The 24,656-nt window shown below is 34.2% G+C and overlaps 3 protein-coding genes across 16 annotated transcripts in view; 1 reads left to right on the top strand and 2 right to left on the bottom strand.

The window, feature by feature from the left end:
* Positions 1-2,137: 2,137 nt before the first annotated feature.
* Positions 2,138-6,482, bottom strand: LOC105213247 (uncharacterized). 3 transcript variants are annotated; one of them, XM_011185933.3, is made up of 4 exons: positions 6,052-6,482; positions 4,674-4,776; positions 3,831-4,613; positions 2,138-3,766 (listed from the first exon to the last, which is right to left on the bottom strand). In XM_011185933.3, exons 1-4 carry the CDS (start codon positions 6,175-6,177, stop codon positions 3,219-3,221), a joined length of 1,560 nt encoding a protein of 519 aa, XP_011184235.1. In that variant the 5' UTR covers positions 6,178-6,482; the 3' UTR covers positions 2,138-3,218. The 3 variants fall into 3 exon arrangements, with proteins under 3 accessions (XP_011184235.1, XP_011184236.1, XP_011184238.1); XM_011185934.3 differs by lacking the exon at positions 6,052-6,482 and adding an exon at positions 5,084-5,237; XM_011185936.3 differs by lacking the exon at positions 6,052-6,482 and adding an exon at positions 5,021-5,041.
* Positions 6,483-7,189: 707 nt separating this feature from the next.
* LOC105213246 (E3 ubiquitin-protein ligase SHPRH) lies at positions 7,190-12,959 on the bottom strand. The gene is made up of 12 exons (XM_011185932.3): positions 11,263-12,959; positions 10,783-11,198; positions 10,536-10,731; positions 10,363-10,465; positions 9,722-10,292; positions 9,452-9,647; positions 9,152-9,384; positions 8,581-8,733; positions 8,382-8,500; positions 8,063-8,321; positions 7,840-8,000; positions 7,190-7,779 (listed from the first exon to the last, which is right to left on the bottom strand). The coding sequence occupies exons 1-12, from the start codon at positions 12,623-12,625 to the stop codon at positions 7,578-7,580; spliced, it is 3,972 nt and encodes a 1,323-aa protein (XP_011184234.1). The 5' UTR covers positions 12,626-12,959; the 3' UTR covers positions 7,190-7,577.
* Positions 12,960-15,224: 2,265 nt separating this feature from the next.
* The window catches only part of LOC105213245 (bcl-2-related ovarian killer protein), a 40,755-nt gene continuing 31,323 nt past the window's right edge, over positions 15,225-24,656 (top strand). Inside the window, exons 1-2 of one of the 12 annotated variants that reach the window (XM_054233123.1) lie at positions 15,225-15,521; positions 19,167-19,287. The gene's annotated coding sequence lies outside the window, so the exon portion shown is untranslated. Of the gene's footprint in view, positions 15,620-15,667; positions 15,687-19,034; positions 19,288-24,656 lie in introns of those variants that run through there. The other 11 variants (XM_054233122.1, XM_054233117.1, XM_054233116.1 and 8 more) reach the window with 11 other exon arrangements.

The raw sequence follows: 24,656 nt of genomic DNA, 5'->3' as shown, positions 1-24,656 counted from the left end.
GAGGGCATATAAAAACCAGAGTAATTATGGAAAAGATTGTAATCGGATAAGAAAACGTTATGAAGTGCATTAGATTAGAGTGTCTATTAAAAATGCGAAGTATGGAAATATTAAATTGCACGCACTAATTAAAATTTTAATTGCTGAATTGCATTTAATGCGGCTGAATTGGAATTTTATTGAGCTGAATTAAATTTGCTTAATGTATGCATTTTACTGGTGTAAATGCTTTTAATCTTATGCCGCTGACTTAAAGTTTATTAAACTGCATAGGATTTAACGCAGCTGAATTGAATTTTGAAGTTGAATTGCAATTTTATTAACACGAATTGGAATTTTATTAATGACTGCAGTTTACATAAGTAAATGCTTTTAATCTTATGCCGCTGAATTGGATTTAACGTAGCTGAATTGAATGTTTTAAGCTGAATTAGAATTTGATTAATGAATGCAGTTCACTTGTGTAAATGCTTTTAATCTTATGCCGCTGGATTAAAATTTTAAGAAGCTGAATTGAATTTAACCCAACTGAATTGGTTTTTTATTAAGCTGAATTCAATTTTCTTAATTAATGTAGTTTACTGGTATAAATGCCATTAATAGAATGTTGCTGATTTAAAACTTTATTAAGCTGAATCGCAATTTTGATGAGCTGAATTAAATTAATTGACTGTATACAGTACAAAGGTACATATTTTTTTAATTTTTCGCAGCTGAATTATAATTTTTTCAAGCTAAATTCAATTTTCAATGAAGCAAAATAGTATTCAGCTCACTATATAAGTTAGAATTAATAAATATTATAGGCTTGATGTCAATTTAGCGATGTCTTAGGCCCTGAATTTACCGTTTTATAGATGAATTGTTAATAGATTTCATAATGCAGCCGCTGAATTAGTTCCTGAATCGCTGAATTCATGCTACGTTGGAAAAGAGGAGCTAAATTGATGTACCGTATCGTTGTTGTAAATGAATATGCGCTGAATTAAAAGAAACCCCAATTCAGCGCAACTTAAACTTTGTAAATTCAATAATTATTACACGATTATACAAAATTGCATAAACAACTAATGACTACAAAGCCATGTTAACTACTAAATGGTAAAAGTGAGAAATTAATGTCGACAACAACTCACATAAATCGTACAGCACACCAAACAACAGCAACAAATTTCACTCTGTTGCAAGTTGCTTATTAAGTCATAACTTTACTGTTGGGCAAATTAGCATTAAGTGGTGGTGAGTAGCAAAAACTTTCGCATAATGAGGTGAATTTTTATGATGTTGTTGTTGTTTTTAGTATTGTTATAGTGGATAGTGGGTTATGGCAGGATAGCTGAAAATGCAGTAAAGTGAAGGAGGATTATTGTGTTGTGGTATAAAAAGAAGTTTAGATAAAAAATAAAAGTGGTTTAAATTAAAAATAATAATAACAATAAAAATATACGCTAAGTGTAATTATAATAATAAAAATAAGTTTAATGTAAAAGTTGTAAAAGTATGAAAATAATACGATGAAACTGTTTTAATAATAAAAAAATTAAATGAAGGTAAAACTAAAAATAATTAAATTTAATTTAAAAAAATATTGAATTAAATTAATAAAAAATTTAAATAGATTATTATAAAAATTAAATTAATTAATCAAAAAATATTCAATCAAATTTTAATAAAAAATAAAATAAAATTAAATAAATAAATAATAATTAAAATAAATTAATAAAAAAAATAAATTAATATAAAAAAATTAAATTAATAAAAAAATTAATTAAATTGACAAAAAAAAAATCAACGAAATTAATAAAAATAAATTATTTAAATTAATAAATTAAATTAATAAAAATAATAATAAAAACAGAATTTAAAAAATTAAAATAAATTAATAAAAATAATAACAACAGAATAAATATAAAAAAATAAAATACATTAATAAAAAAGAGATAAATTAAATTAATAAAAAAATTAATAAAAGAGATAAATTAAATTAGTAAAAAAAATTAAATTAATTAAGAAATAAATTAATTAAAAAAATAAAATTTTAATAATAAAATTAATAATTTTAGTTCAACACAATATAACAAAAATAAACATGAATAAAAGCAGCATTTGAACTACTCGAAATATTTAATAATAATACTTTTTTTTAAAGATTTTTTAATAAATTTATTTTTTAGTTTCGGAAAAAATAAGACAATGATTACAATGTGCGGATCACACGCTCATTTGGGGGGGAAAAAACTCAATATGTGTCCGATACTGGCGTTATAGCACACCATCAGCATTTCATTTTTTTTTTATTAATTTTTTTTATTTTATTCAAAGTTTAAAAAAACGGCGAACTTCGGAAATTATTGTTAATCAATGTATGTATAAGTTATATACAAATTTGATAAGTTTATAATATGCAAATGATGCTTACATTTTTTTATATATACAATTTTCTCAGCATGCGTGAGAATTTCTTAATACAAAATCTATTTTTCTATCACTAACAATGCAAAAAAACGTGCTGATATGCTGGTGCGCACCTAAAGCAATAAAGCAGTAGTAAGTATTGCACACATATTGAATTTTGACGCACTACTCGTTTACACTTGCTTACTAGTTTCATTAATATTTTATAGATATAATTTGTTGTTATACATATGTACATATGTAATATATTTTCTACCGCCGTTGCTATTGCTCATTTTGGTTGGTGCTTTGATAAATACGAAAGTGCTGCTGTGCCAAGCAATTGTGCGCGATTGAAATTTATTTATTTTGCTATTTTCTTCAATTTGTTTGCAAACATAAATTCCATTATAAATGAGATAGCAAACTTTCGTTGCACATGCGCCAAATTAAAATGTTTATAAACTAGAAATCTTAAAACTATGTACCCATAAACAACCGTTTGTTTTATTACTTAGTTGAATTGAGTAGTTGGTATTGTCGTTGAGTTGCACGGATGCAAGGCAAATGGAATATTTTGTTTTTATTTTTTTATGAAGCGCACGATACAACTTGCCCACGCCGCCAAAATTCCCTTAGCCAACAAAGCATGCTAGTCGACAAACTACTCGTCAATTGTTTAAGCGTAAATTCAGAAGCGTGTCACAGCAAACTTACAACTGCACACGCTTGTAATCTGCGTCTTTCTTTCCTACTTTGCTTTTCATTTGCTTTATCCTAACTACATGCCAATTACGCGTAAATATGTCTTAGCCACCACACTTCTACCGCTGCATATTTGTGAGCGCCGATGCTACGGTTAATATCTCATTGAGATATTGGAAAATGATTGGCTCCTGTATGGCATACGGTTGTAATAGTTTAAATTCACGCAGTGTGTAGATCATATGGCGTATTTGTTGTCGACAGACCGGTTCACGCACACGCATAGTCGGAATGCTGAAGTCTTTTACTTTGCGCGATGTCAATTCGCTCTTTACAATATTCATTGTTTGGTGGGAGGCCAATTCGGCGGCTACACGTGATGCCGCATAACGGCTAAGCGTTTGACTGTCTTCACTATCATCCACTTCAATATCGTCCGCTGATTCATCTGCCGAATCGGTGGTGGAATCAGTTTCGGCATTGCCGCTTGATGGCAATGAATTGCTGATTGAGGCATGTTTAGGTTTTCGCTTGCGACGTACTGCTTTGCCAGGATCGGCGACCAAGGAAAGGTATTTTGGTATTACATCTTGAAAGTTAGATGCATTGAATACCGTTATATCGTCGTGATGACCAACAAAAGCTTCCGAAATATACGAAATAATGCCTGTTGTAAAAAACGAAATGTCGTATAAATTACTGCTGTTTTTAATAATATTTAATGAACTCACCATTTGGTGTAATGCTGAAAATGAATTTGTAATTGTTACAATCATTTTGCATTTGGCGTTGCATATCTGTCTCGACACATTCAATCAACGACTGTACATGTGACAAACTCGAACGGAAGGCAAAAGGCAAATTTTTATGACGATCATAATACCGTTTGCTCTCAGGCCAACGCACCAAAAGACGCATAAAACGCGACAATTTAACAACAGTGCGCGCAAATATCTGCTGCACTTCGCCTTCACTCAACTCAAAGTATTCCGCTAGTAGCGAGAATTCTTCATTCTGACGCAACTTCTTTAAAGTCAAATAACAGTCGAGCACGGTTACATTAGCAGTGTTACAAAGCAGATTCTTTATCAGCGGCAAACGATTTTCGAAAACACCCAAATGCACATAGGGATTCTTTTCGATCAACTCAAGCGTTACACTGCGTATGGTACGCTTAGGTAATTCACGTTTTATAACAATTGTTGGACGTCGCACTTGTACTGTATTGCCTTGTGTGGTGACGGCATTGAATGTGGTTGCATTTCCCGTTGGCGTAATCGTTGTACCAATTCCACCATTTGTGCTGTTAGCCGTACCAACACCGCTTGCTTGTATAATTGTGCTGGGCGGTAGTGAGCTGATCGTAGCGCCAATATGTTGCTTTTTGGTTGGAGTTGTGGTAATGGTTGTACCACCCGGACCCCCTATGGTCTGTTGCCATTGAAAACTCGTTAGCGGTGTACCAGCACTGGCAATTGTTTGCAGTGAATATTTGGTTGATTTAAAAGCAGGTTCTGTAAGTAATTAAAAGAACAAATTAGTAAGTATTTATAAATATTAGCTAGCATACATACCAATTATTGAGGAGCTGCTGCGCTTCATCACGGCAGGCTTTATTGTAGCAGGTATTTTATTTATGATTAAATTTGTACCAGTTCCCAATTTTATTATAGGTTTCTATTTAAAGAAATAAAACAAATTAGCTACGGAATTTATATTCAATTTTATTTTATCATGTATAGACTATTTATATATTATATGTTATCTGTTTTCCCAAACATTTCCACATTTTTGCTGCTGTGGCCTTGCCACTGACAAAAGCGCGGCTACAACATGTTACAGCTTTCTAAATAATTCTTTAGTTGCTACAGCACATATGTACACTTTCAACAATAACAAAAATATGATTTAATATTGTCACCTATATATTGTGAAATTATTTGACGAATAGTTTTATCACAAACACTTGAAAATCACCACAAACCTGAAGAAATGAAAATGCAGCGCGTTGTCCAAAAATTTTGTGAATTAAATTTAATGCTTAAATTAGCACTCTCTCTGTCTCTTTCTAATAGAAAAAGAAAAAAGTATAGCACAACGTGGAGATATGAGTCAGTGCTGCCACATTTCTCCTAAAATACAAAAAAAAACTAAAAATTCTAAAAATCACATTTCGTCGACTGATAAAAGTGATAAACCAAAATATTTTAGTTTAAGTAAATTGTAAGAGAAAAATTAATGAATTTTGCTGCAATACCATTAACATTTCAAGATTCAAATATGCGTAAGATGAATAAAATGACTCGTAATTCTAAAAAGCTTCATATTTAATATGAGACTAAGTTTTAAATTAAAAAATAGCATTTATTGTTGCTACCAAAAAAGAAAATCTTATTGTTAGGGGAAATAATGGTTTCTATAGATCGGAATATACTATAGACAAAAAAGAAATTAATACTTTAATATGACTTCTTTGAAACCACATACTTTCTTATAACTGTCGATATTAATTGTGCTCACACATATCTAAATTTAGGATATTTATAGTCCATTATGTCTGTGGTTTATAAAATTATTTAAAACAACAAAGCAATTAACACAAAACTAAATAAATGATTTTTTAAGAAAAAGAATAAAACTAATGTAAAAGTAACTAGTTAACCCTGGCAGAAAAATAATTTTGAGATAGCAAAGTTTCAAACCGAATGCAGCGAATTCTACTAAGGGCTTCGCTGGTTTATCTTTTTAAAAATAGCAACTTTTTTCACAAATATGCTAAATCACGAAATCTTTTTTTAGCCACTTACAGAAATAGAAAACACACAAAAAGTTACTAATGTCGAATGCGCAATCACTTCCACAATCCAAAATACGTTTGTTAGCACCCGGTTGTATGCATATGGATGTGCGCATTCTATTCTGCATTTTCTGATTGGAAATCAACAAATTTACCTTTTCAATTTGTTGTTGCTGTTGTGACTGCAATTTACTTTTAATCAGTATTGCTGGAGTTGGTGCAGCGGCTGTGCTAGTTTCACCCGCCCCAGGTTTACGATATTTCACTATGGTCAATGCCATTTTATTATTTGTTTGCTTGTGTGTAATTTTTGCTGCAATATGTACTTCAGGGGAGCATCACAAAGCGCTACGTTTGCGCCAAAAGTATATATATGTATGTTTCCAGAACTAATATTCACTTAATTAATGCATAAAATTCATGCGTTTTTCAAAGCAACTGCATCGGTCTTGCTAAATTCACAACATTTTTGCACAAATTTTCATTGAGAAATTAAATCGAATTAGTTTTTCACGGTTCTTTGCATTTGAGAATCGTCACGCAAATTACGAAGCTTGCAAATACAAGTATCACAGTGTGTGGTGAGTTTCATTTGTGCTGGCTTACTTGGGTTGATTTCATAATGGGTGCATGGTTACTTAGAAAATAATTCATTATTCGTTACAGATTTTGCTAACAGATACATGACGAGTTAAATATTTTTAAATTATAATTACACCATACGTGAAAATCGTTTTTTCTGGGTGATTAGACATAATTAAAAAAAAATTGCATTTTCGGATTCTCATAGTTAGCCTCCAAAATCCTAATTACAGGAACAGATACTATAGGTGTCCAGTATTTTTCGATATATATATTTGTTTTTCGAAGTTCGAACTTTGGTCACCTAAAGGATACATATATATCAAAACATATTTTTCGAAAACAAAATCAAAAGCTTGCATATTACCCTTGCTTTTAAACCCCAGCAAACTCTCACTTCTGTGCTTTTTTAATATTTTCTTCAATAATCCTAGGAATCATATCTACATATATGTATGTATGTAAGTGATTGGCGTTGCAACCGTTTAGCCGGTTATAGCCGAATCTGCACCATAAAGCAGGACGGGAATGATAAACGACTTGTAGAGTTTGCTTTTGGTTCGTCGAGAGAGGACTTTACTGTTCAATTGCCTACTCAGTCCAAAGTAGCGCCTGTTGGCAAGACTGATTCTGCGCTGGATTTCGAGGCTAACATTGTTCGTGTTGTTGATGCTGGTTCCCAAATATACGAAACTATCTACTACTTCAAAGTTTTATATATAAGTATATAAATATATTTTATTATGAAATTTATTGGTAGTAAAAATAATGTATACTCAATGTATACATATTATACAAAGAAATACTGAATAACTGTAGTATACAGTTAATACAAATAATTTAGTGACGGGCTTACAGCGAGCTTCTTCAGCTTTTTTGGGGTTTTCCGCACTTGTATTTTGTATATCCTATAATTCGTATAGTTGATGAGCTGTGTTCTCACATACTCCAAGCTAATTTTTGTACGTCAAATTCGTATTAACAAATATTTACGAAACCAGTAACGGTATAAGAATCAAAATTCTACAGTATTTTCGAAAATCGAATTTTCGATGTTTTATATGCGAACAGATATTGTTTCGGAATGTTCTCCTTATAACTACGTAACATCAATTGGTTCCGTTACGTTAGGTACATACTCCTCGCTAACGTCATTTTCTAAATAAAAGAGATTCCGCAAGCTCTCCACTGACATTTGCTTGAATTCCCAATTCGCTTGAGTTTGTTTACCAGCATTCACCACATTGAATATATTCTCCTCGATCGTATTACAAACAATAAAACGATGTACGGTAGTTGATCTGCATCGAATAAATTAAAAGTTGCAACATTTTGTAATTTTATTATATTTGGACAACTACCTCGTCTGCCCGAAACGATGCACACGTCCAATGGCCTGCGCTTCTTCGCCAGGATTAAGTATGGGTTCGACAAGAAATACATGTGTAGCCTCTATAAGGTTTAAGCCATTGCAGCCTTTGTGCAAGGGCATCAGCAAACAAGTGACGCCTAATTGTGGATTCTAAAGGAAATTGTAGAAGTCTGATAATAAATAGAGACAACAAATAAACAAAGACATACTACCTTAAATTCGTCTATGGTGCGCGGAGTCAAGTTGTGCCGATGGCGTATGCCATTCTGCGTTAAAGCCATAGAGATAGGATGCAGTATTTCTTTCCATTGTGAAAATACTAAAATCTTTAAAGGTTGCACGTCTTTAGCGTGTGCCCGTTGCAGCTGTAATATCAAGCGTACGATGTAGGTAATTTTGGAAGAATAATCGCCGACGACTTGTATATTGGTTTCCGCAGAGATTGTGACCGTGCGTGTGACGTAATAAATTCTAATTGATGGTAAATGTATATATATAGTTAATGATAGTTAGAAATATATATAGTCTTACTTCTCTGAACTCTGTTGATTGCGGCAAATCGGGCAACATAGCTTTTGATGTGCATTATATTGACGTATGGTGCGCAAACAAAAGAGGCAAATATTGTGTCCACACTCCAATACAGCATACTGGAAATTGCAATTTATATAAATATGTAAATGGAAAGCGAAAAAAGTGATTTTTTTGTAAAAACTACAAACTAACTTACCCGATTTTCATCTTCAGATTGACAAATTGGACATGGCCCAGTATCTGCATCTGCTTCCAAATGTGTGATATACTTGAGACGCGCTAGTTTCATGGCAAATTGTCGCTGTGCATTGTGAAGATTCATTTGCTGCTCTACAAAAGTATCGTCCAGCTGCGGTAACAATGAGATTTTGATAAGAAATGTCTATTCCCAACTATATTTATATATACATTTTTTATTCAATAATTTTAAAAATATATAAGGAAGATCGAAGACCTTAAACATGCAAAAAGGAAGTGAAACATATAAAGGTAAAAAGTTAAAATTTATTAAAAATAAAACTCATAACATCAAAATTTAAAATATAAAAATAATATATTATATAAATAATAAAATAGATTATAAAACAAATCTCAAAAATTAAAAAATAGAAATGAATAAAAGAAAAGTTATAAAATGAATTAAAAAATAGAGTTCATACATCAACATTTTAAAATAAGAAAGAAAATAAAAGTAAAAAAAGCATCAAAAAATAGAGTTCATAACCTCAAAATTTTAAAATATAAAAATAAAAAACAAATCTAATAACCTCATAATCCAGCAATTTGAAATGTGTCTTCTCCTCCTCATTTTCTGCGAGAGCAATACGCATTTTACACATATCCAATTCATCGTACGCCTTTACTGTGTATTCAATTTCGATCCAATATTTGATGAGCTTCTTACAAAGCTGCTGACGGCATTCAATGGCTTCCCAATGCTTGTCGATTTGTTGTGAGTAGCACAGGAAAGAAGTTTTCGTGCGTACAAAGCCGAATAATACTGTGAAAAGCAGGAATAGAAAATATATTAAACAACACTTACACAATTTTTAGACAAAAATAATAACCTTTGATTAACGCTACTTCGAAAGAAGGATTTTCCAAACCCTCAGTCATGTTCGTGGCTTCATCAACGACCTTATTGAATAGCAAACATTCGTAATCATTCAGCGCGTCACGTATTTGACAAAGCTTGCACAAACTTTGTTTCGATTTCTTCGGCTTTAACTTCGCTTTCTCTTTCTCACGTTCCTTGTTATCGTCCTGTGTATTTTGGAAAATTATAAATATACATTTTTACTTAGTACAATAGCTTGCGCAAACACTTTTTTACTCACTAATATTTCACTGAGATGACAATCGTAGACACTGCGTATAAATTTAGTCATATCACGCCAAATGGCGGGTGTGTTTTTCGACCGCACCGTTACGTGCATTGTGTAAAATTTCAAATTCTCAAACTCCTCATTCAAATGCTTTTGCGCCGCCTCCACTTTTTGATACCACATAACCAGTATGTACAACATGCCCGATATGCTTTGCAATTGCTCCAACTTTGGGCCGCCGCCAAAAGCGGTGCCAAATTCATCGTGAAAACGATTCAACAAAGCGATCGCAAACTCTTCCTTTTGCTCGCTAATTTTATCGGCAAGCAAATTGGTAAATTCTAATAGTGGTGCTTCGAGGTTCGTTTCTAATTTCTGAAGCGTATCTGCAGCAGTGCTACAAGTCGTCTGCAACGTCATCATTGTATTCGCATAGGGTTCCAGATATTTCCACTCTAAAGCATTGCATTCCTCCTCGTATTTGGACAGCACGTCGGCTGGTAGTTGTTTGACATTGGAGGGAGAGATGTAACAGGCTTGTTGTATGTTGTGCAATGCGTGAATTTGCAGCAAACTGTCTACACTGTATGGTGAGAAGTTGTATTAATTTACAATTATAAAATTCAAAATATTATATAAGTATATTAGCTTACGTAATATTTATATCCTTATAGTCACGCGCCAAACGCAACACACTTTCATAGTGTTTGATCGCCTGTTCATAATTTCCTTTTATAAAATATATTGCGGCCATACCTTTAAATTTAAATAATTAATAATTTTTTTTTTATAATCTTAACTGGTATTATTTCATCTTCATACTTACCATTGTACGATGAAGCCATCGTGCGCAATTCGGACTTACACTCAAGCTCATTAGTGGATTTGAGATGCGCGTGTAAGTCCTTTGGCTGCAGAAATTGCTTTTGCTGCACATTTGAGGAGCCTTTATGTTGTCCGCTGCCCGTGTTTACAACTGGTATAATGCATGATTGACGTATCTTCAAAAGCGGTTGCAAAATCTGTCAAAAAAACAATATAAAAACAGTTATATTTGTAACCAACACACTTACAATTTTCATTATTTTCGGCGAGATCTTTAATATGCCTTCAGCACTACCCAAATGTTTATGCAGCACATGTTGGAAGCTGCTCTCACACAACGCATGCTGTTCGTTGTAAAATAATTTCTCCAAATTACTCAAGCGTATGCGATGCACCTGCTCTGTTTGTGGTGGTATTTGTAGTTCTGCATCGACCTTAGATTTACATGTGCGCCACATGCAACGTTGCAACACATCGACAAGTGTCAGCTCGGCTTTAACGCATTCGCCTGCAGCATTTTGACGCATAACAAAATCATCTATTAATGTTTTCCAAGCGCTTGTTGGCGTCAAGGGCTCATTGAAACCAATGAATTCCAATAAACCGCGCAAATCATCAATGCTACGATGTATGGGTGTACCAGTAACGGCCCAACGGTTTATAGCTGTTAATTTCGAAAAAAAAAATTAAATAAATGCAAATAATTAAACTATTTTGTGTTGTTTCACCTGGTAATTGTCGTACCATGGCGGCCACATTCGAAGCATTTGATTCGACCATTTGTGCTTCATCAAGGCATACGCGCCACCACTCCACCATAAGTAATGGCGATAGCCGGCGCATTGAACGTTGCTCATTTCGTGTCACACGCTCGGACACATAAGCACTGGTGTGATAAATCTCACGGCGCAACACACTGTAATCGGTTAGCACCACATCGTAAGTAGCCAACTGTTGTGGGCTAATCCAATTGGCTGCCGCGAATTCATTGTAATCGAAAACTTTAAGCGTCGGTCTAATGTGTCTATTTATTTCAGCTAACCACTGTGTTTTAATTGTGTTTGGTGTTACAATGAAAGTGGTGGCAGCTTGTAGCAATGCGTTTTTTGTTGTTATATACCAACAACTGGGACATAAGTAGTGACTTTCCTCAATGCCTTCTAAATCGAAACGATTAACACAATTGATATGTTGTTGGTATTTACAGCGTTCACATGTACGTAATTTGGACATTGTTTTCTTATTACAAATACAAAATAAGTTAGTTGAACGACGTTTGCGTTTTTCTTCCGGCTCATCCCTGGATACATGCTCTACACGTGAAGGCTCTTGTAAAAATACGCGCTGGTTTAATACTATAAGCGCCAACATCTCTACCGTTTTGCCTAAACCCATTTCGTCGGCAAGTATACCACCAAGTGGCATTTCAATTGGCGCTGGTTCAGACTCTTGTATATGCCAACTTAATAAATGCTTGTAAACTGTTGTTTCACCATCGCGTGCCTGGAGTTTTGTATAATAATTAGGAAACCGCGAGTCTTTTATTTCGCGCTGTAATAGCCAATGTACTGTACGCGCCTGGTAATCGCATAATTTTGGACGAAAGCAATCGGGTAGCATTGGCAGTTTTTGTTTGGAGGTATTATTTGATTCATAATGTTTTTGATAGAGCGCATCATAGAGTGCTGTAGTGACATATTCTTGCAACAAATTACGCTTACTATCAGAAGCTTCATTGTCTTCTGTAAAATTAGCTGTGTCTGTTGTAAATCCTATTGGCGACTTATAATTTTTGAAAACATTTGATAGAATATACTGCTCTTCCAATGTAGGCGTAGCTCTATTATTATGATAAGTAACAGTTAGGAATTTTTCCTCCGTATTTTTGTCGTTAAACTCTTCTATTTCTATTGCATGATGCAATTGTGTATCCAGATTTTCAAGCATATCCGAGGGAAATGGAAAGAGCATTTTCCATTTTTTGTCATTCCATTCAAAACTATTCAATGTAGTTCTTGTGTACTCTTTGAACTGCTGCGCTGTATTATTGAGCTCCACCGCTATTTTACATAAAATAATTTTTTTATGCATATTGTTATTTACTGATATTAAGTTTAACTTATTCTTATATCGATGCGTTTGGCGATTGTATTAGAATTATGAGGCAGTTTCAGTTATTTCACAATATCGGAATATCTCATCACATACACTGTCTTATTATTAATTATCACGTATAGGGCAGTTTAATTAATTTTTTTTATTTTATATATCATTTTGTCAACAATGCCGAAATAACATTTAAATTGTTGAAATTTTGCGCAAAATTTTTGTTTATGTTTAGTTCTGTTTGTTTGATTCGTTCATCTCTACTCAGCTGATTACAGTGTTGATACTCTGCTGCCGCCGCGTTGCCAACACATGTTTGTTTACATACAAATTTCATAAACTTTACATATAAAACAGAGAATCTACTTTGCATATATTAGGCGTGTTTTATTTGACCACCACAAGCTAATAGCTAAATCATGGACAAATAAAACGGATTTAGCTTATTTCATATCTTCGCTTAAAAATGAATTGTGTTGGCAATGCGGCCCCGAACTCTCAGCTGAAATGTAATTTATTTGAAAAAAAAAGTTGAATTTATAAATCAAATTTCCTTTTGTTTACCGCTTTTCTATAATATTCTGATTTTTAAGGAATCTACAAGCATTATTCGATCCGGGATGGTCAAAATAAATATGGATAAAGTTCGATAGAATTTAAAATTTTTGTTTGTTTACATTTTTATATGTCAAAATGGGATTTCTCGCTATTGCCAACTACTTTTTTATAGAAAGAACCAAACTATTGTGAATGAAAAAAAGTGATGAACTGGCAATGCATCTAGTTCAATATACAAGCTATGATAGCTTATGACAAGCCAACATAATTATGTTGGCTAAGTCTTCCATACAAAATAAGCTAATAGCTTAATTTGCTGGTCAAATAAAACACGCCTATTATTATATGTGTATTTCATGTTAAAAATATAGACATTTCGTATGAAAATTTAAGAAATTTCGTAAGGCAAGCTTGACACACAATTTCTTTACCGAGGGTATTATGAACGATTATAGTCCTACTTCTAAACGTCCAGAAAACCACAATTTACTCTCAATGTAGGCGTAGTCAGTTTTAAAGTAGAAAGTTTTCGATGCAGTACCCGCTGGTGGAAGCCGAGGAAGAGGGAGACCTCCACTCCTATGGAAGGACCAGATGGGGAAGGACCTGTCTTCACTTGGTATTACCAATTGGCGCCTAACTGCCAAAAGGAGAGATGCGTGGCGCGCTGTTGTGGACTCGGCTATAACCGCGTAAGCGGTGACTACGCCAGTCAAGAAGAAGAAGTAGACGTAGTCAACCCTTGGAGTAACCGTTTCTAATTTGATTTTAGCGGAAATATGAACAGCGGAACTAAATCTCATCGGTATAATCTTTTATCATATTTTGAAGCAGTAGACATTTTCGGTTATCTTGGAAGTCACGAAAATACAAGAAAATATATGAGCCTTGAAATCCAATAAAGATTTGAAGAAGAAGACTAACGACTATCACAAACTAATTAATAGTAAGCAATTAAGAATCAGCACACCCGATCTTCATACAAAATATACTCCCTTTTAGTCCGTCATTAGACATGTCCGAATATTTGACGCAGAGCTGAAAACAAAGGTAACATGCGATGACCCACATCTTGAGATGATAGATGTACTAGTTTAAAAAATGCTTTTTAGATCTTTAGACGTTGAGAGTGGTATAATATGGAACCAAAAGCTGAATGAACTTTCCAATGACTCTATAAGTAATGTGAAAAAACAGCAAAGGCTTGTTGTTCAAAGGAAAACTGCGTCTCAAGCTTACTACAACAGAGGATGATGAAGATACCGATACCGGAATTGACTCGGATTTTATCCGACCAAGGGCTGTTATTTCGCCGATCTAAACCTGTTAAAGATCGGTAAGTGTTAGCAGTTTTAGAAAAGAAAGACGATCTACACGTGAAACTTTACCTCATATATTTTTTCTGACCCCAGAGAAAACTTTTGAATACTTATTTAGAGGTTAAATCCTTTGGTACTTGCATTTATACGGTCGTCACTAGAATCCTCATATTGTCCGTTTTTTTACCCTCCAGCGACCTAATATATCTAAATTGTGAGTGAAGCAAATCAAGCAAATAACCGGTATAAGTCAAATGAACTGGCATAATATGACGTAGAGGTAGAATGCAAGCGACTATACCACTTTAATGGTGTGAATCCAGATCAACCCTTGTGTCGAATCAATGGAAGAACTTTGTTGCATTGCAAACGGAGAATAAATTAATCTCCTCTCTTCTCCAATATGCAGTTATTTGTGTTGATTTGCAATTATAACGGTAGTCACTCTTGAAACATTCGAATGGGCTATAAATACATTAGGACAGTCACTCATATTCTCACGACTTAACCACTTAATACTCTCAAACTCAGTCTGATTATGAGTTTTCAAACGATTTATCATATACCATACATATATATGTTCACTGGCAAAAATAGCATTTTCTTTTATAAGCAACTAGTACTTACGATTCCATTCACCGGCACTTGCAAGTTTGCAACTCATTATTGGCTAAGGTCTCCATTTCCATGCCAGCCATCGGCGGCGAAATAAGTCCCCAACAAACGCTCGCCGCCGAACGCTCTGAAGTTTTCATTGAACAGCCAAAGTGCGCGGACGTTTCACAATCGTATAACGCGCGTCGCTGTCGGTTGGCCGTTCGGTTGGAGTGTGCGCAGCAAAAGTGTAGAAGCTATAAATCAGTTTTGAAAATGTTGTTCTGTTAAATTTGAGAAATATTCACCGTTGTTTATATGTTATCTTTGAAAAAAAGTTTGAAAGCACGTGTGAAAATCGATTTAATGATAAACTTTACCTCATTTCGCAGTTCAAAAATTTATTTAGCGTGAGTGTTATTTAGCGTTGAGTGTGGTGGTTGTGTGCCGCAGAGTATATTCAATACAACAAAAAAAGTAAATAAACCACACCGCAAATCTAGATCAGGTGTGAAAGAAACAAAAAGCAATTATTTGATTGTAAATAATTGTTTTCAATGATTTTGTGTCTATATGTATGTAGATATGCATTTTTATATAATTTACTGTTTAATTGTTAACAGTTATATTTTGTACTTTTCTATTTCAAAGCCAAAAAGCAATAATTACTCATTTAATTCATAACCATTGTTTGTGACTGAAATGACTGCAATTAGCATTCAGCAAATTACCAATGTCACCTGCATTATATATGGTTAGATAAACGAAAATATATGTAATACCCCGTGAAACATGTTCCGCCCGCACAAAAAAAAATATTTTTTTTTTAATGTGAGTAGTTAAAGTAATGGATTCTAGTGGGTGTAAATACAACAAACTCATGTGTCCCCTTGCGAGTGATTCGTTATATAAGTTTGATCGGTATAGTTCAAAGGCAGACTAACTGTAATTGTATGAAAATATCAGTCAAATCTGTATTTGTAGACCGTCTATGGATGATGTGTATTCTAAGGTGTTTTCAAATTTTCGAGCAAAGTTCCACACATTTTTTTGTGTTGGAATACTACATACTTAACACTATCATATACATACAGTCACCATTTTGAAGTATTGTTCGACGATTTGTTACACTTTTATATCGTTTACGATGCGCTTTGAAGAATATTTGCAGATAATTGTTATCCACGGAGGGAATCTCGTTTATGACTCATTCAAATGATTATGTTAGAGTACCGTCTATGAATAACAAACAAATAGTCCACGTCGAAGAATATTTTTACATATCTTAGGACTTCCTATGCGATTTTTCTTCGCATAACATAAGATTTTAAGTTCCATTTATATTTACAAGCACTTTCTGAACGAGCCATATTCGTTTAGGAAAGTTCAAGAGTTTTGCAGAAAAAAATAAAAGTCATTTCATCCAACTTTGTTATTACAAATGAAATGAAGTGCTAAATCCTTAGTAACAATAATATGAAATCAAGGACGAACCTGGATTTGAATTTCTCATTAGTTCAATAAGTGGTGAGAACGAGTATTGGAAAAACTTGTGCCACCATTAGATAAATTATTAATGACATAGACCTCTCGATTGAATAAGTGATACTGTAAATAGATGAAAATTTTTCATCTATAAGGATCCGATTAGTTATTAGCAAAGATGGGAAATATTTTGGGTCATTCCCTCACCACAAAACCCGGAAGAATCTGTAATAAAATTTAGATTTGAATATGTACATGTTTTATGAATGAGAACATACAAAAATCGGCATATACAAATGTATTCAAACTATTTCAGGGCTTTCTCAAGTCAAGAAAATGTATACATAAAAAAATCAACGTCGCTAAACTGCTTTATTGATTTACTAATATGCGGAAAGAAACATGATATTCTGAGCATTATTTGGAGATACAGTTACGAGCAAAACAATATAAAGCGTCGTCTTCAGCTGCTAGAAACACTTGCTTTGTTATGGTTCGTTTATTTTATGAATATGTACAGTGAAGTTTTTGGAAGACTATTATTTAAGCCTTATATAAATATATATAAAGTCCACTAGAATAACGAAAAATCATTAAATATAATATATGGAGGTCTTGAACCTTTTTTACTCATTTTCGCCACCAAGCTACATTATATCCTAGATCTTACATTCGCTTAAAGTTACTGAGATATCTCACATATTAACCGATCGTATCGAGGTATATGTGGTTTAGAGAAAGTATTGACCTGATTTTGTCCATTTTGGGCACAGGTAAACAGGAAAATAGCTCCTCCGAATTTCTTTAGAATATCTGAGAGATTTACCTACATATTCGGTAGAAAATTGGTCACAAGTGCTGAGACCTTATATTCGTTATCTGCGTCCTTTAATTAGATGTGGTTGTGAACCGATTTGACCATTCAAACCATTTTCAACTGTAGTATTAGGATGTAAAGAGATTATTAGGAACCGAGCTTGAGATTAGTCGAGTAGTTCCTGAGATATGGTTTTTGACGCATATGTTAACGGCGCCATGTCCATTGTCCATTTTTTATACCAATCTTACTGCAGATTTTATGTTTTTCCATACGGAATTAAAATACTTTTAGTAGTTTTAAGCATAACCTTTGTATGGCAGGTAGGCGTGGATATAATACGATTTCATCCATTTTAATTAAGTTGTGTACTAAGGTGCCTAAAATAAATGACACCAGAAAGTTTTGTTAAAAAAGCTTTAGTAGTTTTTAAAACTTAAAAGGATAGCTGAGGCCTATCGATTAAGATATATGTATAAAGTGACAATTGAAAATAAATGACAGCTCGCAAACCCTTAAACTCGACGAGTACAAGTATAACGCATTATTCGTTCGAAAAACGAAGCTTCTTAGAAATATTATATTTTTTGGTTCAAGTTATTAACGTTAACTTTGTGAAGCCTTAAGGGGCTATACCTGTGTAACTCATGAAAATTAGGCGATTTTCGTAAGTTTTTTTTAAAGAAAGTACCTGATCGAATGTTTCGAAGTTTTTTGGACATAATAAGATATATTTTTGACTATTTTTTAAGATTTTTTTTGCAAAAATATTGAAAAATAACGGAGTTATGTGCTGTCTTCGAAGATACTAAAAAAATAAGTTCCCCAACTATACCCTATACAATAAGCTATGATTTTTGGTAAAATTAAAAACGATTTTTTGAAAGTGTCACACTGGTATAGACGCTCCTTAAGGTGTAACTTATTGTTTATGTTCAGTCGATTGCGCTTGCTTGAAAGTCATATTTAAAAAACATTTTTTATTTAGTTAGAAATTCATAGTCTCTAACACAAATCGAAATCAATACATATAAAGCTCGCTAATCTATTTAGTCCCTGCAAAATATTGAAAATGCATAAATAGTTCTCCATATACGACTTAAATAAATTCAGCGTTGCAATTTTTCTGCCCAAAACTGTGCACGATAACATTGTCGTGCATATCTAACCAACGTGCTCGGCATTTTTAATTAAAAAATGATTGTTACCTTAATTTTCTGTATCAACATACTTGTACAAAATACATACATACACGCATACACCGTAGTGTCAAGTCAGTACACTCCCAGATTAACCGACAAGGTGACTAATGCCGCCGGTGTACTCGCGTAATACGCAACAAAACAAAAACACGATGCAGCAGAATTATAAATAAAATTAAATCGAAAAAGGGGTACACACATATTCCATTGCCTTCCGCTGTGTGCACAATGAATTAATACAATATTTACAACAATAACATTAATTATAATAATAATAATATTAATTGAAATCATATCGTGCATTTGATTATCACCGGCTGATAGCGCACCTATAGCTGTGTCTGTGTATTTATGTATATAGATAAATGCGTCTATATGTTTGTTTGTTTTTTTTATTATGAAATTTTGGATGTGTGCAGTGCAATAAAAAGCCCAATTTAGTTATCATATCAACGATAAATTAAACGAGTAAATATCGGCAATAATAAAGAATTAATGAACTCATGCGTTCTTCAATATGCAACAACAACAATAATAATATTTATATTTAGTCTTCACCATTGCATGGTTTGTTGTGGGTGGCAGCGACGAGTGGTGCTACAATAAGCTGGTGCGTGTGTGCAGTTAGTGCTTTTAGACCCGAGCAGTGTAATTCGGTAGTGAATTTATTTGGTAAATCTTTCGTTGTACAAAAACAATATTTGTATGTATGGATTTTTTGTTGTGTCAACTGATAACTATTTTTAGAAGGAATGCAATATTAGTGTATACATAAGTGTATTTATTGAGGGTATCTTTTTTTCTGCAGCTAAATAAGCTTATTTTTATTGGAGAATTATATCAGTGCAGATTATTATGATAGCTATGGTCTTGGTATCAGCTTGTGCCTCTCCCAAATTTATTTAAGCTAATTTTATTTCATTTGGTTCTTTACAATTTATTTTTACTATTTTTCGAATACAACATCAATCAAGTCAACAGCTCTATTGGGTTCAGCATTTATTGAAAACTTATTGCTGTATTTTCAATTTCTTTGTCGATTATATGAAGCGGTAAGACCAAGATTTCGGCACGAATTTAGTTCAAGGTCTTGTCAATCGTCCAAGGTTTGTTGGCATGTAAGATCTGGGTGGTCAGTTAATAATACCTCTTCTTGCAATCTTGACGTTCAGAAAGTTTTTGTTGCATAAAGTGAAATGTTCGCTCCGGAATGAGTTCGTATGTATTTATATATTTATCAGATCTCATTTTCGAGATATATGATAATAATTCTTCCAAAAACTTCAACTAGGTGATTGGCAGGGGCGAGTTTTTCACCAAAACTAGTATATGTACGAGGGCTGCTATATATATTTCTGGCCTAATAATGAAAATAGGAATATTTATCAACGAAAATGGTTTTATTGTTTTTCGAAATATTCTCCAACAAGATTTATACATTTTTGCATGCGCTCAAACCAATTTTCGAAGCACTTTTTTTGCGCCTTTTTTTGAGCGATTGTCAAATTGTGAGGGATCCAACGAGAACAAACCTATTTTACGGCCAGGTGTTCATGTAATATCGAATGTATGCTGGTGGGAGAAATGCATAGGCATGCCTCTATCTGAAGGTATGTTACATGACGGTCTTGCATTATTAGTTCACGTACGGCATCGATGTTTTCTGGCACAACGGCTGTTTTTGGACGACCGACCTTCACGGAATTCGTCTTTGAGCGAGCGTCGGCCACGATTGAATTCGTTGTACCAGTTTTTCACAGTGCTATAGGATGGTGCTTCATAGCCATACAAAGATTTTAGTTCATCCTTGCACTCTTGTCGCGATAATCCACGTCGAAAGTTGTGAAAAATGATCGCACGAAAATATTCACGAGTTAATTCCATTTCATGATGAATTCATTCCATCCGAGATGAATTTTTTAATTCCCTGTAAATAAAACAATTCATGATTAAATGACAAAACGTTCTGAGTGATGTTATGCTAAAAAATGTCAAACTTTCCAATGGAAATGTCAGATTGCACCTGGCAACACTTAGTGTTGCCTAGGCCAGAAATATATATAGCAGCCCTCATATACTTGGAAAAGTGGCGAATAGAACAAGCAACTGGTATCAACATATGTACTGTCATAGACAATTAATTAATACTAAATTTCAGCGCGGATAAAGGGAGCAGAAAAGTGCGTATCGATTTACCAAAGGATGCCATCTTCTTTACCTACACGGCTTAAGCGATTATAGCCGAGTTGATAACCGTGCGCCATTCATTTTGTTTGGCGCCCATTGGTGATATAAAGTGCAGCCAGGTCCTTCTCCACCAGGTCTTTCCAATGAAGTGGAGGTCTTTCTCATCTTTGACCTCCACCAGCGGGTACTTCATCGAACACCTTCAAAGCTGGAGTGCTTTCAACCGTACGGAACACATGACCTAGCCAGAGAGTAGCCGCTGTCTTTTATTCGCTTAACTATATCAAAGGCGTCCTAGAGCTCATTAAGCTCAACGTTACAATGTTCAAAGAACCATAAATCTTCCACAAAACCTTTCTCTTGAAGACTCCTAGTGCCATCTCATCGATTGTTCACATCGTCCACGCTTCTGCACCATAGAGCAGGACGGGTATAATGAGCAACTTGTAGAGTTTGGTTTTTGTTCGTCGAGTGAGGACTTTACTTTTTAACGGACGACCGTTAGAAATGTACAAATATCTTAAATTCTCTATTGTTATTAGTATTTCGATGACGTTCCAGTAAAATATCACAAATGCTGTCTCAAAAACCAAATTATTAGAAAACAAAATGTACTAGTATTTCAAACATTTAGCTAAATACTATAGTAAAGTAGTAAATATTCATTTAGTCACGGAAATTACTTCCAGACGTGCTAAAACCCACATATGTATGTACCTTACTTATATATATACATATGGTACCAATAACGTTATTTAAGCTTAAATGGCGCCACGAGCTGGAATGGTTAAATATTGGCGTACAAAACAGACTTCACATGTTCATTATAACTGTGAAATCAATTAAATCGTCAACGCATTAGGTAATTACAGATAAGTATAATGTCTCTTAATCACGATCTAAAAATGTCTGTGCATACATGGGTGCGTTGAGTATGTCAATTGATTTATTTATGCACGATTGATATTCACATAATATTTTAATAACGAAGTAATTTAGCCACCTTTGCGGTGTGAAAACGATTTTATATACATATGTATGTCTACATATTTAAAAAAAAAAATAAAAATAATATTAAGCGAGTTTTACAGTCAGTAAAACTTTTGATGCATTAGACTGGTCGGCTGTTATCAAGAACTTAGAATACGCTCGTTGAATTTGTGCTCAAAGCTAGCTAGCTAAGGAGTGCCTAAGGTCATTATAGAAGTTATTTCACTATCAGACTTGTTTGTGAACCGGGTAACAGCGGAATCGCTAGGAACTAGAGAGCTGATGAGGTCGCAAGAAAGTACACCCGTGTTCCTATTATATAAGGCTGGGTACGAGTGGGGACTCCATTGTCCTCTCGCGTTTTAGCGCTGCATCAGTGGACCTTTCATGAGTTAGGTAAATGCTGGTTAACAACCAGAACCTGCTCGATTGCGAGATCCTTTTGGCTCAGATTGGAATGCAAGTGGTAAATATTACTATTACTAAGTGGTAAATAAATACTACTACCACTTGCTACTTGATCTTAGAAAAGTTTACCCTGCCGCAATAATGGGCATACTCACTGAACACTGTGAAATCTATTGGACGCGAAAGCTGGATGGAGGACGACCAGCTGGAAAGATCAAGTCATTTCCTCCTCCACTGCCCAACGTTCTCAAGACTGAGACTGAAACTGAAACATCTCTGTAGCTATAACTTTGAAGAAACAAGAATCTCAAAAGTATGATAATCGAGTACGACCAGTCTATTACAAAAACATAGATTCATATATACATACATATTAAAGTTGTACATATGTTACTAAATTTCTACAGAACTCACGACTTCGTTCGCATGTGTACAAGAGTCTGTTTTTGCTGTCTTCTAGCGCATGAATGACACTGAGCCACCTCCCACCATTCGCAGTTGACATACAAGCCGACAAACAGCGGGCATGCCGCTAAGCAGGGGTCCAAAAGACACCATGCCGTACTTCTTGTACTTATTCGGCGGTGATCTACACAGACCGGCTGCGTACCAGGGTACATTGCATACGAACTGAACTAAATATGGGAGTGTGGGAAGTGCGTAACAAGCGCAAGCATACTCCAGCTAACTCTGTAAGGCAAGTCTATATGACTTTTTGCGGTAATGTTGAATGATTGAATTAACGTACCGTACGCCTGCATGGCTTGCCACAAAGACTGCAGAACACAGCTGTTTTAAAAATAAACACTGCACTTGACTAAAAAAATACTAACACAACCATATAATGAAGACTGACAACAGACGATGGGTGATCGGTTGAAACTAACGGCACCCTCATTGTTGTTGTCTGAAAGTTTATTTATGCCCGCATTTAGCACAAGTGCGGGCACTTTTCTATGTAAGTGAATGTGTGTGTGTGCATAAATAAGACATTGTCGGAGAACAGGCTTAATTAAAGTCCGCGACAATTGAATTAAGATCGACCGCTGTGCGTGCTCCACTTCGATAATATACCGGAGTGTAGCAGAATGTAACCGCACTAATCACATTTAAGGTATGAGCTCATATAACTTTATTTTTAATTTTCATGATGTATTGAAAACATTTGTAGCTAGAGTTGCCATTTCTCGATATTTCTTGGTGAACACTTTGTAAAGAATATCCAAATGGTACTTTCAAAATTATTATCAGGTCTGATTTAGATTAAAAACAAGTAAGGAAGGGCTAAGTTCGGGTGTAACCGAACATTTTATACTCTCGCAATTTATTTATTTAACTTTATTTATATTATATAATACACAATTTGACCCACATATTCGTCACATATATTGTATTAAGTCCATTGAAAGTTTGAAACCCTAATATTAGGTTAGAAGCAGCGAGGTCCTCGTGTTCGATATATGGGGCCTTAAAAACCTATGGTCCGATTTTGGCGATTTTTAGAATGGGGCTGCCACACTATTAACATAGAATTTGTGCAAAGTTCTGCACCGATATCTTCACTAGTACTTACTTTATATATTGTAAAATAAACGATTTAGATTGTCTTCAAAGTTCTGGTATATGGGAAGTAAGTGTGGTTGTGAAGCGATTTGGCCTATTTTCACAACATATCATTGGGATGGAAGGAAACTATTACAAACCAAGTTTCATTGAAATCGGTCGAGTAGTTCCTGAGATATGGTTTTTGACCCATAAGTGGGCGACGCCATTTTTGGACTGTATTAGGAAGTGGCTAAAAAAACGACTGCAGAAAGTTTGGTTTATATAGCTCTATTGGTTTGCGAGATATGTACATAAAACTTAGTAGGGGGCGGGGCTACGCCCACTTCCCCAAAAAAATTACATCCAAATATGCCCCTCCATAGTGTGATCCTTCATACCAAATTTTATTTCCATAGCTTTATTTATGGCTTAGTTATGGCACTTTATGTGTTTTCGGTTTTCGCCATTTTGTGGGCGTGGCAGTGGTCCGATTTTGCTCATTTTCGAAAGCAACCTTCCTATGGTGCCAAGAAATAAGTGTGCCAAGTTTCATCAAGATATCTTAATTTTTACTCAAGTTACAGCTTGCACAGACGGACGGACGGACGGACAGACAGACATTCGGATTTGAACTCCACTCTTCACCCTTATCACTTTGGTATATATAACCCTATATCTAACTCGTTTAGTTTTGGGTCTTACAAACAACCGTTATGTAAACAAAACTATAATACTCTCTTTAGCAACATTTGTTGCGAGAGTATAAAAAGTTATCCGATGATATAAACTGTATAAAAGCCTTACCATCGATCCCAACAGTCCCTCGATAGGTAATATTATCGAGCATATCGTGAGAAAATACTCAGAAAACCGAATAGCAAGCGGCGGAATATAATTTGTATGACCCACTT

This window comes from Zeugodacus cucurbitae, chromosome 6, assembly GCF_028554725.1.
Source record: "Zeugodacus cucurbitae isolate PBARC_wt_2022May chromosome 6, idZeuCucr1.2, whole genome shotgun sequence".
In the NCBI taxonomy this organism is placed as follows: Eukaryota; Metazoa; Arthropoda; class Insecta; order Diptera; family Tephritidae; genus Zeugodacus; species Zeugodacus cucurbitae.
The sequence above is the reverse complement of the archived record's forward strand: the minus strand, read 5'-3'. Positions and strand labels throughout refer to the sequence as shown.

What these genes read in the sequence shown, in the direction of transcription:
- LOC105213246 (XM_011185932.3), bottom strand. Translation starts at nt 12,625, where the DNA reads ATGCATAAAAAAATTATTTTATGTAAAATAGCGGTGGAGCTCAATAAT. An exon ending in AATCAACAGAGTTCAGAGAA is followed by an intron (nt 8,322 to 8,381) that starts GTAAGACTATAT and finishes ACCATCAATTAG; the next exon opens with AATTTATTACGTCACACGCA. An exon ending in CATCGTTTCGGGCAGACGAG is followed by an intron (nt 7,780 to 7,839) that starts GTAGTTGTCCAA and finishes TATTCGATGCAG; the next exon opens with ATCAACTACCGTACATCGTT.
- LOC105213247 (XM_011185933.3), bottom strand. Translation starts at nt 6,177, where the DNA reads ATGGCATTGACCATAGTGAAATATCGTAAACCTGGGGCGGGTGAAACT. An exon ending in AGCAACAACAAATTGAAAAG is followed by an intron (nt 4,777 to 6,051) that starts GTAAATTTGTTG and finishes TTCTTTAAATAG; the next exon opens with AAACCTATAATAAAATTGGG. An exon ending in TTTCAGCATTACACCAAATG is followed by an intron (nt 3,767 to 3,830) that starts GTGAGTTCATTA and finishes TTTTTACAACAG; the next exon opens with GCATTATTTCGTATATTTCG.